The 17,618-nt window shown below is 30.8% G+C and overlaps 1 protein-coding gene across 2 annotated transcripts in view; it reads right to left on the bottom strand.

Annotated features, from left to right (window-relative positions):
• Window positions 1–588: 588 nt before the first annotated feature.
• The window catches only part of LOC105249372 (5'-3' exoribonuclease 2 homolog), a 52,751-nt gene continuing 35,721 nt past the window's right edge, over window positions 589–17,618 (bottom strand). The window contains exons 16-17 of one of the 2 annotated variants that reach the window (XM_025407952.1): window positions 1,700–1,908; window positions 589–1,420 (exon numbers count right to left, since the gene is read on the bottom strand). In XM_025407952.1, coding sequence (XP_025263737.1) covers window positions 1,361–1,420; window positions 1,700–1,908 — 269 coding nt within the window. In that variant the 3' untranslated portion in view covers window positions 589–1,360. Of the gene's footprint in view, window positions 1,421–1,699; window positions 1,909–9,023; window positions 9,211–17,618 lie in introns of those variants that run through there. The other variant, XM_025407954.1, reaches the window with a different exon arrangement.

Genomic DNA, 17,618 nt, shown 5'->3' with positions numbered 1-17,618 from the left:
GCAAACATCCGCATTCGTGAGACACGCATCCCGAGTCGAAATTTTTCGCCTACTTTTCAATTTAATGTTGAATCTAACATCTATTCTAACACTTTAAGCATAATCGGATCACCTTCTTTTGAAATTATTTTTAATCTATAGTTTCATCGAAAATTTCTTTAAATGGGAAACTGTCGCTGCTTATATTTATAAAGAAATTTCGGGAAATGCGAAAATTTTGATTTTGATGAAAATTTATATAGATATATGGAGGGGGGATGAATAGATGAATTTAGAAACTTTCAGTTGCTGTCCGAAAATGATTCTAAGGGAAACTACCTTTCATGTGTAGAGTGATTTTTTTACTCTTTTTCGAAAATTATTTCAAATAACTATATTAATAAAATTTAAAAAAAAATAATAATTTTTGAAAAATCTGTGAAAAAAATTATTTTCCCAAAATTTTATTAATATATTAAATTTAATAAAATTTTAATTTTAATTTTATTAAATTTAATAGAATTTTATTAAATTAAATAGAGATGTTTTAATCATGAAACTTCTATATAAATTTTTTGATATGTCGAATAATTTTCAATCATTTTTGGGTAGCAATTAAAAATTTCTAAATTCGTTTATTACGCCCGCCCCCCCACATGTGTGCAAAATTTCATCAAAATCAGAATTTCGATTTGTGAGATTTCCTTGTCAGAGATACAAAGCGCGAAAACAAAGGGATCTCGATTCTTAAATAAATTAAATCTATCAAAAAATCCTTTAGAATCTATAAAGAAGAATAAAATTGAGATTGAAAATAGGAGAAAAATTTCAACACGGAATTGTTCTTATTATACATAATATGTGCATATATGGTTCATCGATTATGCGTTTTCTTTTCGTGAATTCCAGGATAAGAATGAAACGGAATACAATTTTGCGTTAAAGGGGCAAAAATCAATTTGTAAAAATTTATAAAAATGCGTAACTCCTAAAAGGTATCCTATTTTACACAAATATCTTGTTATAAACTTCTCAGAGAGAATCCAAAATAAAAGAAAAGACAAAATATTATATTATCCGCTCGATAATATCATGATGTTGAGAAAAAAAAATGTTGAATATGAACACTTGCACTTGTAGTGCGAATATTTTTTTAAAACTCGAATGTGTTTCACCGTTTGCTCTGTAATGATCTCATTTAGAACGCGTACTTTGACAATGATCTTAATAATAGTCCTTACAATAATCCCTAATAAACCCTAATTATTATGATTATTATTATGCGTAGCGAAAAATTCTTCGCGAAAATTCAATCTTAACTATGATGCTTACACGATGTACGATAAAGGTAGTCTTCATCTTTTCATATTGATGTCTACATCTATCGTCGCCATCTGTCTCGGTGACCTCCTCCATCGCTTCCTCGAGTTGAAGAGTAATTCTATAACATGAGATGACCAAGCAATGTCTCGATTAAAGTTCTCTTCTTTCATCAAGATGTACTATTTTGATAATACGCTATTATTTCTCTTGTTGTTTCACGATCCATTTAAAGTTAAAATTTTCGAAGAAATAAATTTTATTTTTGAATCTCCTTTGATATTAAAGTTACATATAACTAAAAAATATGAAATAAAAATGTCGAAAATCGCGGATCGAATCTAGCTTTTCTCGATTCCATTGCATATCGGGGCGCGATAAAAATAAGAGACATACATACCCCTTGGCTCTGATATCCTTGTTGCGTGCTCTGATAATTATTCCACGAAGATTGCTGATGATGATGATTGTTATAATGATTACGATGCTGATACTCAAAAGGTGGAGGTGGACCAAAACCGCTTGCCCATGGTCCACGATTCGGTCCATTCTGACTCGAACTGGCGCTATTGTAACCGTATCTCGATTGGTAGTCACCGCTTCGATAGCCTGGAAACAAACGTTGATCGTGGCACATTGAATACAGGAAGTAACTCTACAGGGTGGCCCCGAACGTTCCAACCAGACTTTGAGATCTTATAGGAAATTTAATTCTGAACAAAAAATTTCCTATAAACATGGGTCGAAAAATGCTTCCTTAAGAAGTTATCGCTCAAAAATCTCTGATCAAGGAAGAGCAAAAGGTGAAAAGAAAATGAAATAAAAAGAAAATGAAATTAAATAAATTTCTTGAAAAAAAAAACGATAAAAATAAAAAACAAAAATCTTTTTCTTTTATGAAAATAAAATAAAAGTTAGTTAAAAAAAAAATTATTTTATTTTGATAAAAGAAAAAGATTTTTATTTTTTATTGTTATCGTTTTTTTTCAAGAAATTTATTTAGTTTCATTTTCTTTTTATTTGATTTTCTTTTCACCTTTTGCTCTTTCTTCATCAGAGGTTTTTGAGCGAACTTCTTAAGGAAGCATTTTTCGACCCATGTTTATAAGAAATTTTTTGTTCAGAATTAAATTTCCTATAAGATCTCAAAGTCTGGCTGGAACGTTCGAGGCCACCCTGTATATATTATGTATACGTATGCGTTTGTATTTTAAAAAATCCTGACATAATGATATGATATTGATGATATAGTTAAAAAGGATAATTATAATAATATTGAAAATATATAAGTCGAAAATGTGTAAGATGAAATTTTTTCGAGATTTCATTTCAAGAAAAATCAATCTTGAAAAACGATAACTATCGTTAAGTTTATGAATAATGCTGAATTATCCTATAATATAAATCATCAGCAGTTGTAAAAATAAATAAAGAATTTAATATGTTAATTAAATATTTATAAAGTAATTAACATATTAACTCTTAATAATTATTAAATAATTAATACTTATTAATTAATCAATTACAAACATTTTGAAATAGCCTAATAAATGATTTGTAAAATATTCAGAGATTTTATTTTCTTAAAACATTTATATATATATATATATATATATATATATATATATATATATATTATATATAAATATACTTAAAGAAATATATTTTTTCTCTTAAATATTTGTACATTATATCACACATTTTTCCTTCAACAATATTGATGCTGTAGCTTATTCCGGTTTCGCAAAATATTTGCGTGTACAGGAATAAAGTACAACAATAACGATTCGAGAATTTATTATTTACTCGCGCGGCTCAATCCCTTAATTAAATAATATTGCAGCATATTATTATTCGGTTATTGCGAATAATTAACATGGACGAGACAGGAAAGGGAGACAGGCAATAATATAGGCCGCCTCCAGATGAATAGGAACGTGCCGGCGCGTGTCTCCAGAGTTCCTGGAATAATATGCAGTGCGTCAGGACCTCGGTAATACGTCACTGGATAAGCGTCTACCTCACGTGCACCGTGAAATGTCATAATAGCCCGTCGTTAATAACGGATTTTCGAAAGCACACTTTGCGAACAAGGTATACATATAGATGGATAGGTAGGTAGGTAGATACACTCGGCGTCATTAATGTCTTCCATTTTCGGTTTAGCTATTTTTGGGATGGAACAACTTGCATTTCAATCGCGACTGTTGTTTAAAAAAAAATTCGAAAACATTTTTATTTTTTATTTTTGTATTTCTATTTTTGATTTAATTTAGTTGATATCGTGTGTGTGAGACTCTCCTCTATTGTATGTATATTTTTACATGAAATTTTTATCTTTGTATATATATTGTATATTTTTACATGAAATTTTTATCTAATCTTTTTTCGAAAATCTTGAAAATCTTTAATAAGAGATTTTAAATAATTAAAATAAATCCTTTATTTTATAAATAAATATATTTATTATATTTATATAAATAAATGTATTATATATAAATAATTATATACAAATGTTATTTATAAATAAATTTATTTATTTATTTACAAAATAAAGGATTTAATGTATAAATAAAATAAATAATTCATTTTAATTATTTGATCGCTTAGATATTCCAGGATTTTTGAGAAGCAAAAATCGTGCAAATATTTCTCTACATCTTCAACTTATTTTTACGCATACAATTATAGCGTAAGCTTCCTATATCACGCGTGTTACTATCGGATTATTCTGTATAAAGTACTTACATTATATTTGTACGTAAAAAGGGGAATATTATTTTTGTTCCGCGTCGGATAAATTTCATTGTATAACGTTATGCGCGCAATATTGTGCCCTATCTTAACGTCGCTCGCCTCTCGAACCAGTCAAATCCTCTCGCAAGTCGACAGAAAAATTGGAGAAGCGATATAATGATCGCGCTGACAAAAGGACAAAACCGTAGTCTCTCCCGTTTGAATATTTATAATCTCGCTTTCGAATTGCGATTCGATGCTTTATGAGAGCTCGCAAGGGGAATGCGGAATAAGAGAAGGAGGCTGGAAGGGGGTGAGGGGGCGGTTTATTTGATGTGTCACCCGCGGATGGAAATCAATTTTAATTGAATTGATTGCGCACGCGATGCGTACACATTCCGTACAATCGATCTCGAGTAGGTCTTACCTCGATAGAATTTTAATTTTAGACTCTTAATTATAAAGGTAGATAATTAATATAACATCGAAATCAGAAAGTGGCGACAAACAACAAGAATATTTTATATATAGATTCTTTTTTTTAATATCTGATTATAAGAATCTTGTTCATTTTTTCTAAGTTTATCCCATCTTAAAAATAAAAGAGTTTAATGTATAAAGTTTGAATAGTTATATAATAATATGCATATAACATTAATATACAGGGTGTCCCAGACAACCCGTACACCTTTTTGAAAATGAAAATAAATAGCTTTTATCAAAAATCGCGAACAATTTTTAAGTAAATCAAGTACGCTCTATCAAATGGTAATATTTTCAACTTTTGATTCCGACCGGAAATACGCCATCCGGATCGGAAGTTGAATTTTTTTTAGGGGAATATGGTACTTTTTATTATAGATTCGAATTGTACGTGAAAAAATAAGAAACTTTTGTATCAAACGTTTTTTTCTGAAAGTGCCTCTGTCAATCTTAAAATTGAAGTTCATTATTTCATCACAGTTACTTTCAAGGTCAATTTTAAGATTGACAGAGGCACTTTTAGAAAAAACGTTTGATACAAAGATTTCTTATTTTTTCACGTACAATTCGAATCTGTAATAAAAAGTATCATGTTCCTCTAGAAAAATTCAATTTCCGGATGACGTATTTCCGGTCGGAATCGAAAGTTGAAAATATTCACCATTTAATAGAGCGTACTCGATTTACTTAAAAATTGTTCGCAATTTTTGATAAAAGCTATTTATTTTTATTTTAAAAAGAATGTATGGATGGGACACCCTGTATATGATTATTACTGACTTTTAATATTCATATAATTCTGTACATACATCTGTAGATCAGTAAAATACTTTCTGATCTCTGTTGAAGTTTAATCATGACGCTTTCACTGAATCAGTTCAAGGATGGACCACCAGCATCCAAGAATTACGCACAAAGTGGCGTAACTCTTTAACCCCCGAGATTTTCAGCGCATAAAGGCTATCACTGACGCACGATAATCGTATAGTTTGGGTCAATCGAGCTCGTAATGGGAAGCGGCAAACACCGTCGACATCATCGAAGGGGATGACGTCTCGCGCACGTTTGAATGCCATATATTATAGACTATCGTGTCTATGGCAGAAGGTGCGTACGTGTACGTGTGTTGTGTATGCATTTCCCTTTTTCTTCCACCCTGCCTCTCCCTCCCATTCTTTCGCGGCAACAATAACATCCCCCGTAGATTCCAGACGACCCGGTACCGTCCGACCCCCATGATAATCCTCATCCGCAACCCTCGATGGAGGAAAGGAAGGAGGGTTTAACAGTTTACACGTCGGATCATCCCTCGTTATTGTTGCGTTTATCATAATAACGGCCCGCTCGCGCGCGTTTTAACCCCATCGCGAATCAAATTCGTAGCACGTGATCGTGCTCAGGTAGATCCGTGGTTAATTAAATCGCCGGCATTTCGCTGTATTTTCGATCGAAATCGATTACATCGCGATGCACGAATTTACAAGTGTCTAGGAAATTTCTTCGAATCGCGGCAGCAAAATGCGATTTCGTAAATAGAATTAAATTATATTATATTATTATATACAGAGTGTCCCAAAAGTCCCGGACCGGTCGAATATTTCATAAACTATGCACTTTAGAAAGAAATGTTTCAGACAAAAGTTGTATGACTTGAAGGGAGCCATCAGATAGTGGCAATGATTTGACATGGGAGAGTCATTTGAAAGTCACGTGAAGATCACCATCAATTTCTTAAATAAAACTCCCTATTTTTTATTACACATTCGTGTAGCTTATCTCGACAGCTTTCCAAAACACTGTAATAAAGTATTTCTTCATTGAGTACTTTTCGAGTTATGAGGCTTGAAATCATTTCTTAATTTTGCATAAACCATAAAATATCTAGTAAAATATTCATTTTTCGATTATCTTACCTTAATACTTTTATGTACAAAATAATGAGAGGAATCAATTGGTCTAGAGAAAAAACATAGTTGTTTTTAAGAAAAAAATATGTAATTTGCAATTAACAATTACATATTTTTTCTTAAAAACAACTGTTTTTTCTTTACATCAATTGATTCCTCTCATTATTTTGTACATAAAAGTATTAAGGTAAGATAATCGAAAAATGAATATTTTACTAGATATTTTATGGTTTATGCAAAATTAAGAAATGATTTCAAGCCTCATAACTCGAAAAGTGCTCAATAAAGAAATACTTTATTATAGTGTTTTGGAAAGCTCTCAAGATAAGCTACACGAATATTTAATAAACAATAGGGAGTTTCATTTAAGAAATTGAAGGTGATCTTCACGTGACTTTCAAATGACTCTCCCATGTCAAATCATTGCCACTATCTGATGGCCCCCTTCAAGCCATACAACTTTTGTCTGAAACATTTCTTTCTAAAGTGCATAGCTTATGAAATATTCGACTGGTCCGGGACTTTTGGGATACTCTGTATATTTAATTATTATTATATTGATAAGGCAATAAATAAGCAAATTTTCGAATCATTTATGTTAGATCATTTTACACTCACTACGGAAAAAAGTTAGTGTCAAAAGATTTAATTGTTGGAAAGCAACATTTCATTAGAAATTTTTGAAAAGCGCAAAATTTCTATAAATTTACGAAATCAATAAACAAAAAATTTTGTTCTTTAACATTATAATATAAATTCTTTATTTATCGATATCATGGGGATCTATAGTAAATAAAAGTCTAACTGTAGTCTATTCACTTTAAATTATAATACTTTTTTAAATGTTTATCGAAAATGTATTTTTCTCTTCATGAAAAATTTCAAAATTTCTCTCTTCCTACATTAAAAAAAATTTTTTTGAATCTAACATATATTTTCATACATATATAGTTAATTATTCTCTTTTTAAACTTTATTTAAAACTTATAATTATTTTATAATTTTGTCGAAAATTCTTCTTTTAAACCTCTAATAAAAGTGAATAAAGGTAAGAACTGGGAAAACTATGTACCGTCTATTTAAGATATATAAAACAGAAGTTAAATATCTATTAAACTTATCAAAAAACTCTAGAATCTATAAATATAAGAAAATAAAAATTGAAAATAGAAGTAATATTTCTAATTTCCTTTAAATCTTCTTTTCTGTTCCCAATCTCTTGAATTAAAAATAAATGTAAAATTATATAAAATCAACTGCATCACTTTTAGAACTTTTATATCGCAAAATACTTAATCAAGAGTGACATGGATTTACTAAATAATTTCTGCCACTTATAAATAGGGATAACAACTTCGAAATAAATCATTGATATGCATACACAGTATTGAACGAGGATCATTGGAATTTGGGAAAATGACGCCTGTCCAGTTAGATGAAATTTTGGCCGAAGAAGCGAAATTGTATTGGAAACCAGCTCCGGAGAAAAAAAGTAACGATGAGAGGAAGGAGAGGGAGAGAAAGAGAGAGAGAGAGAGAGACGATTCGTTCGTATGTGTATTCGATGCTACGGGTATTGGATTGGATTGGATTGCCGCGTCAGCAGAACAAACACTCAAAACCTCGATGTGGGTCGGCCTCTCCCTGTTCCTGTTTCAAACTGAAATTACACTTTCCCGTCTACGTTCGACCTGTCACGTCGCGTAGTTTCATTTTCTCTCTCGCGGCTGCATCTTCCATCGAGAGAGAGAGAGCGAGAGAGAGCGAGAGAGAGAGAGAGAGAGAGAGGGGAGAGAGAGAGAGAGAGAGAGAGAGAGAGAGAGAGAGAGAGAGAAAGAGAGAAAGATATCGCGCTTATAAATAGTATTCGCGGACTAAAAGCATCGGGTGCACCCCTTATTGTTTCTTATTCTCTTCCTTTATGTGTCTAGTCAGAACGTAATGAAATAATCGTCTGCCAATATTTAATATTTAAGATTTAAGAATTTCTACATTTTTCAAAAATTGATATTTATTTCCCGAAAAATAAAAGGAATCATAAAGTAACATGAAATAAAAAATTCTAGATAATTTTGATGCTTTATAAAGTTACACAGATTTTTTAGAAATATTCATGATGAATTTTTTTTTTAATTTCACATTCAAGATAAAGTAGATAAATAAGGCGTCAAGAATTTTAATTCGTCTTCGATGCAAATAATGATATTTATTATTTGCGTGCACGAAACTTTTCCATTTCAGCGCACGAATTTAAAATAGAATTGATTAATTAAATTAATTAAGTAAGTAAAAATATATATATATTATATTCCTTTCCTTTTTTTTATTAATTAAGTAAAAAATATATTAAAAATATCTCTTAATTAAGTAGGTAAAAAAATTATATATATTATATTCCTATTTTTTTGTAAGAAAAACAATTTTATTACATGAACAAAATGAAAAGATTGAAATTTTACTGCACAAATCAATTTTAGAAAAAAAAACATCGACTCGCATCTCAGTATTATAAACAACAATTTCCGGAAAGATGGACAGCTGTAACCTTGAGCTCCGTCTTTTCTCCTTAGAAATCGCTTCCTCTTACGCAAACATTATTCCCATCAAACAATTCTCCCGGTCTTATATGCTTATACGGTGGGTGTAGGCAAACATTGTACGACACGTGTGTGAATAAAAGGTAAGCTACATAAAAGTCCTCCTCTTTTTCTTCGCCTTTTACAGACAGATTAGCGTCTTTTATCGGCGAGATACGCAAATTTCTGCCTCGCGACGATCTCATGTTCTGAAAAATGGAAGAAATCACACTGAGAAAAATCGTTTGATTGTATCAACAAGACGTATATGATTGAAGGCATTTTGATTAAATCAAGAATTTCTAGTTATCATAATAAGACTCGATTTTTTAATTAGAAATTTTTTTATAATTAGAATGTTTAATAGATTTTACTATAAGGATTTGGTTAGTATTTTCTGGTTGGATCTATAAAATTTCTTGTTACATTAATTTCTTTGCTTGCTTTTTACCTTAACTCGTGTTCAATATTTGTCATGAAATGTATATAAAGAACTAGTATTAACACTAACTAGTATTAAATCCAAAATATATTTTTTTTTCTCTTAGAGAAGTAATGCCAGAAAGAGGACGCTAGCTCTCTGATTGTGTGTGCTTGAGCTGCATCCTCTTCTTGCATCACTGTTTATCAGTTTAATTTCTAACAATCTAAAGTTAAAATAATTTATTCAATAATCTGGATTGAATTTATCCAATAATCGTGTTGGAATTCAGAATATTAAACAGACTTTTGAGAGTAGATGAAAAAAATTTTAGACGACTTGGTGTTGGCGAGTTTAGTATTATTAACCAGAAAATTTGGTAAATTTAATATGAAGAAATTAATAATCAGATTTATCTGGTAATTCCTACAGAATTCTGGTTCGTTCATTTTCCAACAGACATACTGGTTGAATTTACCAGAATTCTAATTAATGCAACCAGATTTTTTTCTCAGTGTGTAATCGACAAAATAATTTATTCAATAATCTGGATTGAATTTATGCAATAATCGTGTTGGAATTTAGAATATTAAACAGACTTTTGAGATTAGATGAAAAAAATTTTAGACGACTTGGTGTTGGCGAGTTTAGTATTAACCAGAAATTTAGTAAATTTAATATGAAGAAATTAATAATCAGATTCATCTGATAATTCTTACAAGAATTCTGGATCGTCCATTTTCCAACAGACATACTGGTTGAATTTACCAGAATTTTAATTAATGCAACCAGATTTTTTCTCAGTGTGTAATCGACAAAAATAATTTATTCAATAATCTGGATTGAATTTATGCAATAATCGTGTTGGAATTCAGAATATTAAACAGACTTTTGAGATTAGATGGAAAAAATTTTAGACGACTTGGTGTTGGTGAGTTTAGTATTATTAACCAGAAAATTTGATAAGTTTAACAGGAAGAAATTAATTAACCAGATTCATCTGACAATTCATCCTACAAGAATTCTGATTTGTCCATTTTCCAACAGACATACAGGTTGAATCTACTAGAATTCTAATTAATGCAACCAGATTTTTTTCTCAGTGTGTAATCGACAAAAGAAGAGAAGACGAACGGTAAAAAAAAATTTATTCGATCTACAATTGCGTCTCTTGCGATTAATTTGGCGATCGTCGACCTGCCAATTTCTCGTAAATCCGCCTGCTCGGAACTCGATCGACGAGGCCGGCGCGAAGGGGTGAAAGGGGAAAGGGGAGGCGAAAGAAAGAGAGGACCCGCATCCCGAGAAACTTACCTGGCCACGAGAACAATGCGCGTACACGTTTCTCCCCCGGATAAAACTCCGCACCCGGTACAAGATGGCGCCACCGACGGGCCAAAGTACCACTCGAGCGATTTCCGGTGGCTTTGTTCCGCCCACCGTTCGCCGGGCAGGAGAAGAACTAGAGGAGACGAGGGAGGAAGATAAAGGGGGGAGGGAGGGATCGATGCAAAACTCGAGGTGCGCCTTTAACGCTTACGCGATGCGTATGCGAAATATATATATATATATATATATATATATATATATATATATATATATATTTATTTATATACAAGGTGTCCCAAAAGTCCCGAACCGGTCGAATATTTCATAAACTATGCACTTTAGAAAGAAATATTTAAAACAAAAGTTGTATGACTTGAAGAGGGCCATCAGATAGTAGCAATGATTTGACATGGGAGAGTCATTTGAAAGTCACGTGAAGATCACCGTCAATTTCTTAAATGAAACCCTCTATTTTTTATTACATATTCGTGTACCTTATCTCGAGAGCTCTCCAAAACACTATAATAAAGTATTTTTTCATTGAGTACTTTTCGAGTTATAAGACTTGAAATCATTTCTTAATTTTGCATAAACCATAAAATATCTAGTAAAATATTCATTTTTCGATTGTCTTACCTTAATACTTTTATGTACAAAATAATGAGAAGAATCAATTGGTGTAAAGAAAACACATAGTTGTTTCAAAAAAAAAAAATATGTAATTGTTAATTGCAAATTACATATTTTTTTCTTAAAAACAACTATATTTTTTTCTTTAGACCAATTGATTCCTCTCATTATTTTGTACATAGAAGTATTAAGGTAAGATAATCGAAAAATGAATATTTTACTAAATATTTTATGGTTTATGCAAAATTAAGAAATGATTTCAAGCCTCATAACTCGAAAAGTGCTCAATGAAGAAATACTTTATTATAGTGTTTTGGAAAGCTCTCGAGATAAGCTACACGAATATTTAATTAAAAATAGGGAGTTCCATTTAAGAAATTGAGGGTGATCTTCACGTGACTTTCAAATGATTCTCTCATGTCAAATCATTGCCACTATCTGATGGCCTCCTTCAAGCCATACAACTTTTGTCTGAAACATTTCTTTCTAAAGTGCATAGTTTATGAAATATTCGACCGGTCCGGGACTTTTAGGACACTGTATATAAAGATATTTATCCCTCTATGAAGCCAGTTAGTCGGGTAACTTTTCGTTTCTTCCCCTCCCCTCCCTCTTTCTGTCATTAACGTAATTTTTTTACTTCGCTTCTTTCCTTTTTTTCGTCTTGTTCCTTCGAGGAAGAAACGAACGGTGTCGCGAGGGAGATTCTTTCTTAATATATATTCTCTTCTCTCCCATCTTTCGCCCCCTGCTTCCAGTTGGCAACGGTAATGGAGGCCCTCAAAGGCGACTCTCGTAGGCGCCTCGACGAGCCAGTCGGCGAAACGAAACGAAACGAAATGAGACGAGACGAGGCGTTTACTCCCAACGGCTCTTACGAGCTTTCCTCCCCCTTTTCGTTTCTTCCGCATTTCTTCTCTTCTCTTCTTTCTCTCTCTGTCTCTCTTTCATATCTTTCGCCCTATAATTCTAGAGGAAAAAGCCTCGCTATTTATAGGAAAATAGCCGTTTACATTTTAAAAACTTACATATTAAAGATTTCCTTTTCATTTATTAATAAAATTTATTAATAAAATCATTTTCTCTTCGAAAAGATCGGTAAAATTTTTTAATCATAAGCTTTTCTCTCCTTTTTCGCGTTTCTTCCATATTTCTTCTCTTCTCTTCTTTCTCTCCTCTTTTTCGTTTTCTCTTTTTTACCTTTCACCCTTTAATTGTAGAGAAAAGAAACTCGGCGTCACTATTTTTGTATTTATATAAAAATAGCTGTTTATTAAAAGTTTACGTTTAAAGGTTTCCTTCCCATTTATTAATGAATCTCTAAAATTAATTTTTCTTCAAAAAGATCGGTAAAATTTTTTAATTGTAAGCAATTAGAGAAAACGAAGGGCTTTCTTTGCGAATTAAGTTTCAAATATTAAATTAGAAAATCTACCGTTAAAATATGCAAGATATGGAACAATTGGTAATGCAATCATTATTGTAGTGAGTTTTAATAAGAATATTTTGTAGCATTGAGAGAAATATAGTCCACATTTAAAAAAATTTATTATTATTTATATTATGTATATAATTTCTCTTAATTAGCTGAGATTACATTATTTATGCTATTTTGTGATATTTTTAAATTTAAATATCACATCTCTATATCATAAAAAAACGTGAAGAAAATGGAAAAATATAGGAAGAGAGATATCTTCATATTTATTATAAATATTATATTATATTATAAATATTATATAAATATTATATTATAAATATTATATTAGCTCAATTATAAATTCAAAAAATATACAATAGAAGCTATAACAAATCTCTATAAAGAATCTTTTTTTCTTTCTACTTTATCTCTCTCTTACAATTTAAAAAAGGATATTTTCTGAGAAAAGAATTATCATTAATTATAAAATAATTATAAATATAATTATTGAAAGTCACATGAATTTATATAAGAATTAATAAATAAACTTCTAAAAATCAGAATCCTTCTTTCTCTCTATTTTATGCTTCTATAACTTAAAAAGGAATATTTTTTGGGAATATAAAATAATTATAAATATAATTGTTGAAAGTCACATGAATTTATACATATATGAATATAAAATAATTATAATTAATTATAAAATAATTATAAATATAATTATGTGAATTTATAAAGGAGAGAAATTTTGTAAAAGTTATACGAAAATGCAATAGAGAAAGCATGACAATAATTATTCCTTTTATATATCTCCGATAAAATTATCTTATATAAAAATCTATCTAAATCTGAATCTAAATTTATTGTTGTAATTCAAATAATATTAATATTATATTATATTGTAATTCAAATAATATTAATATTATATTAAAAAATAATCAAATAATCTTAAGTGCTTTACCTTCTTATCATTTTTAAAGACTGACAAGAAATAGAATCTATTACCTACTTTGCGAAAATTGAACGAATCGAGAAATAACGAATAAAATTCTTGATTCTCCATCAGCGAAAACCGATTCCCTCGAAATTCATGCGTGCAAAATCTACGTGAAAAGCAAGCGATATACATCGATACTAAAGCATACATATAGCGTGTGTTTATTTCACTGGTCGAGCGACGAGCGCAATTTGATGGCGAAACGATTTCAAAACCTGTATCTGCTAAAATGTTCGATGCCGTTTGTCGAAACAATTCAATCTACGGCTCGATGAGCTTTTGGGAATCAGCGAAACCGAAACTCGAGTGCGGAAAAGCTCCGATTTCCAACCGGCTCGTGAGTATTCAGCCGAGCTTTCCAATCGCGCGTTTCAATATCGATGGCTGGACGAGTCGTGGTGTGACACGAAAAAGAAACCGCCTCTCGTTCTATGTACATAATCAAGGTGTTTACTCAAATCTTGTGAAAAAAATTTCTCCGATCTTCTTGAAGGCACTCTTGTTTCCAGGTGAAGGAAATATTAAAATTTTGTTGGCAATTTTTTTTTATAAAGCAAATTTCTCTATTGCATGTGCGTTTTTTTTAATGTTTTCCACTCATACCAAGGAAAACCACAGAGCTTCTTAAGCTTCAAATGCTAGACTTGTAAATGTACCGAAGAAAACTTTGATAAGAAAGTATTTCTACTCGCATCAAATTTTCATTTTTTATCACAAAATTAAATAAAAATAAATTAAATAAAAAAAATGAGATATAATTAAAGAGAAATTACAATAAAGAATATGTACTACAAAATTGAATATACATATTCAATTTTATTGAGACCTTGAATATGTAAACAAAGATAGATATATATTTATAATATATTTTAAATATGTAATTTACTTGGCTTGTGCCAATTGTTTACAATATGAGAGCAATTTTATCAAAGAGAGAATTTTTTGAAAAATTCCTTAAGTATCAGAAATAAAATTCCATGAGAATTCCTTGATTTTTCCAAAAAAATACAAAAATAATCCTAATATAAAATCTTTCAAATTTTCTACGGTTTTCTAAGGAATAGACACCCTAAGTAAGTGATTATGTTTATATTACATTGATCATTGAAACAAAAATATACATAATTTTACTCTGTGTTCGCATCGAGTCGAAATCATTTTACTATTTTTGGTCCCAATTTTTAATTTAATATCTACTTTGATAGCTATTTAATCTATAATTTTGCTGAAAGCAAGTCTTTTAAACCTCTAACAATAAGTGGAAAATCAACTGTTCATTTACTGTGTTTGTTTGATAGAGACTCAATTCCTATATAAATTCAAAATCAATTGAAATCTAGAATTTGTAAACATCAATTGAAATCTAGAATTTGTAAACATGAGAAAATAGGAGCAAAATTTCAATCCAATCATTGCATCCATTCCAAATTTGAACATTAGCGAGTTTATTTGTCGACGAATAGACTTGGATCTAGAATAAGTACAGATAATATTAAGCAAATAATTGATTTTAAATGTAGTCGATAAACATATACATAATATATTAAAATATATCCGATAAGTAAAATTATATAAGAAAAAAGCGATTTCTCATGCAAAAATAAGACTAAAAACATTTATATAAAATGTCTTTGTTTGCTTCATTTTCGAAAATTAATTTTGAAATTTGAAAAATTAACACGAAATATTATATTAATAGTAATAATATATTTGCACTTGAATGATTTCTATGCGTGTCATATATTGTCAAGTTTATTCAAAACATTTTAATTTATTTGCTGTCGAAATAAGATTTATTTCTGAGAAAATTTGTAAGTCTACAATTAGGAGAAAAGAAAAGAAAAAAAGAAGAAAAAAAAATCGTTAAAAATGGCTGAAAACTTTATTCTTATTTTATATTTCGTCATTTTAATTGTTGTTAATTTTAACGATTCCTGCGATCGATGATTCGAATGATCTTTATTTAAACCTTTTTCCTTCTTTTATAATTCATTTTTCTATCGTAAAAAGTCACACACATAAAATTCGAATTATTTTCCGGAAATGCGTGTCTAAGAAATTTTTATACAGAGTGTCCCAAAAGTCCCGGACCGGTCGAATATTTCATAAACTATGCACTTTAGAAAGAAATGTTTCAGACAAAAGTTGTATGGATTGAAGGGGGCCATCAGATAGTGGCAATGATTTGACATGGGAGAGTCATTTGAAAGTCACGTGAAGATCACCGTCAATTTCTTAAATGGAACTCTTTATTTTTTATTACATATTCGTGTAGCTTATCTCGAGAGCTTTCCAAAACACTATAATAAAGTATTTCTTCACTGAGTACTTTTCGAGTTATGAGGCTTGAAATAATTTCTTAATTTTGCATAAACCATAAGATATCTAGTAAAATATTCATTTTTCGATTATCTTACTTTAATAATTTTATGTACAAAATAATGAGAGGAATCAATTGCTGTAAAGAAAAAACATAGTTGTTTTTAAGAAAAAAATATGTAATTTGCAATTAACAATTACATATTTTTTTAAAAACAACTATGTGTTTTCTTTACACCAATTGATTCCTCTCATTATTTTGTACATAAAAGTATTAAGGTAAGATAATCGAAAAATGAATATTTTACTAGATATTTTATGATTTATGCAAAATTAAGAAATTATTTCAAGCCTCATAACTCGAAAAGTACTCAATGAAGAAATACTTTATTATAGTGTTTTGGAAAGCTCTCGAGATAAGCTACACGAATATGTAATAAAAAATAAAGAGTTCCATTTAAGAAATTGACGGTGATCTTCACGTGACTTTCAAATGACTCTCCCATGTCAAATCATTGCCACTATCTGATGGCCCCCTTCAAGCCATACAACTTTTGTCTGAAACATTTCTTTCTAAAGTGCATAGTTTATGAAATATTCGACCGGTTCGGGACTTTTGGGACACTCTGTATACATATGTACACATTTTTACGTTTTTATATACATGCGGGTCTGCAAAATTTTTAAGGGATGCCGAATTTTAAGCATGAGCAATTTGGCATTTTTGCGACGTGGTTTTCGCGAACGCGAGTACATATTTCCAGCATTTTGCCTTGACGTCGCGATGCCAAGTATTCGAGCAGTAAGCAATGTATGCTACGAGGGGTGAGGAGGAGGAGGAGGAGGGGGGTGAGGACGAAGTGGAGGAGAGCGAGACAAAAAGAGGGAGGATCGGAGAAGGAGAAACACTTGACCCTCTGCTTGGCTGGCTGCCGCACACAGCTGATCTCGATGCTGCGCCAGCAAATCCCCACACACCGTACGTTAATAAACGCATGGGAGAGTGTGTTGGTAACTTGGTCGTCCATGCGATCTCGCCCCTTCATCCCCCTCCCCCTCCTTTCTGTCTCTTTCCCTCCTCGATCTGCTCCTCTCTATAACATTTTACATCTCACCAACTAATCCTTCTATTCGTCATTTTCGTTTTGTTTTCCGTTTCTTCGAGTATTCCTACCCTTGCATTCCTGCCCCAAGTTTCGCATCGTCGCTTTGTTGCTTGACACGACTCTCACCCCCTCCAATTTAATTCCTTTCGCGTCTCATCCGCTATCTAAATCGTCTCGTATATTTGTATTTTGAATTTCTGCCCTAGAAATCTTTTCTAGAATCGAAAAGATCTATGAGAAAATTAAAGTCGAAAAGACTCGGGGTGGGTAAGCTTTCTTGCTGTTGTTGCTGTAGAATAAAAAGGGTTTCCTGCTTTATTTTTGACAATTGAGGTTCGAAGATTAACGTTTCTACGAAATTCAAATTTTTTTCGTCAAAAAACTTGCTAATTTTT

The sequence above is a fragment of the Camponotus floridanus genome, unplaced genomic scaffold, assembly GCF_003227725.1.
Source record: "Camponotus floridanus strain SB8 unplaced genomic scaffold, Cflo_v7.5 scaffold199, whole genome shotgun sequence".
Taxonomy (NCBI): Eukaryota; Metazoa; Arthropoda; class Insecta; order Hymenoptera; family Formicidae; genus Camponotus; species Camponotus floridanus.
Note: the sequence above shows the minus strand (reverse complement) of the source record. Positions and strands in the feature narration are given on the sequence as shown.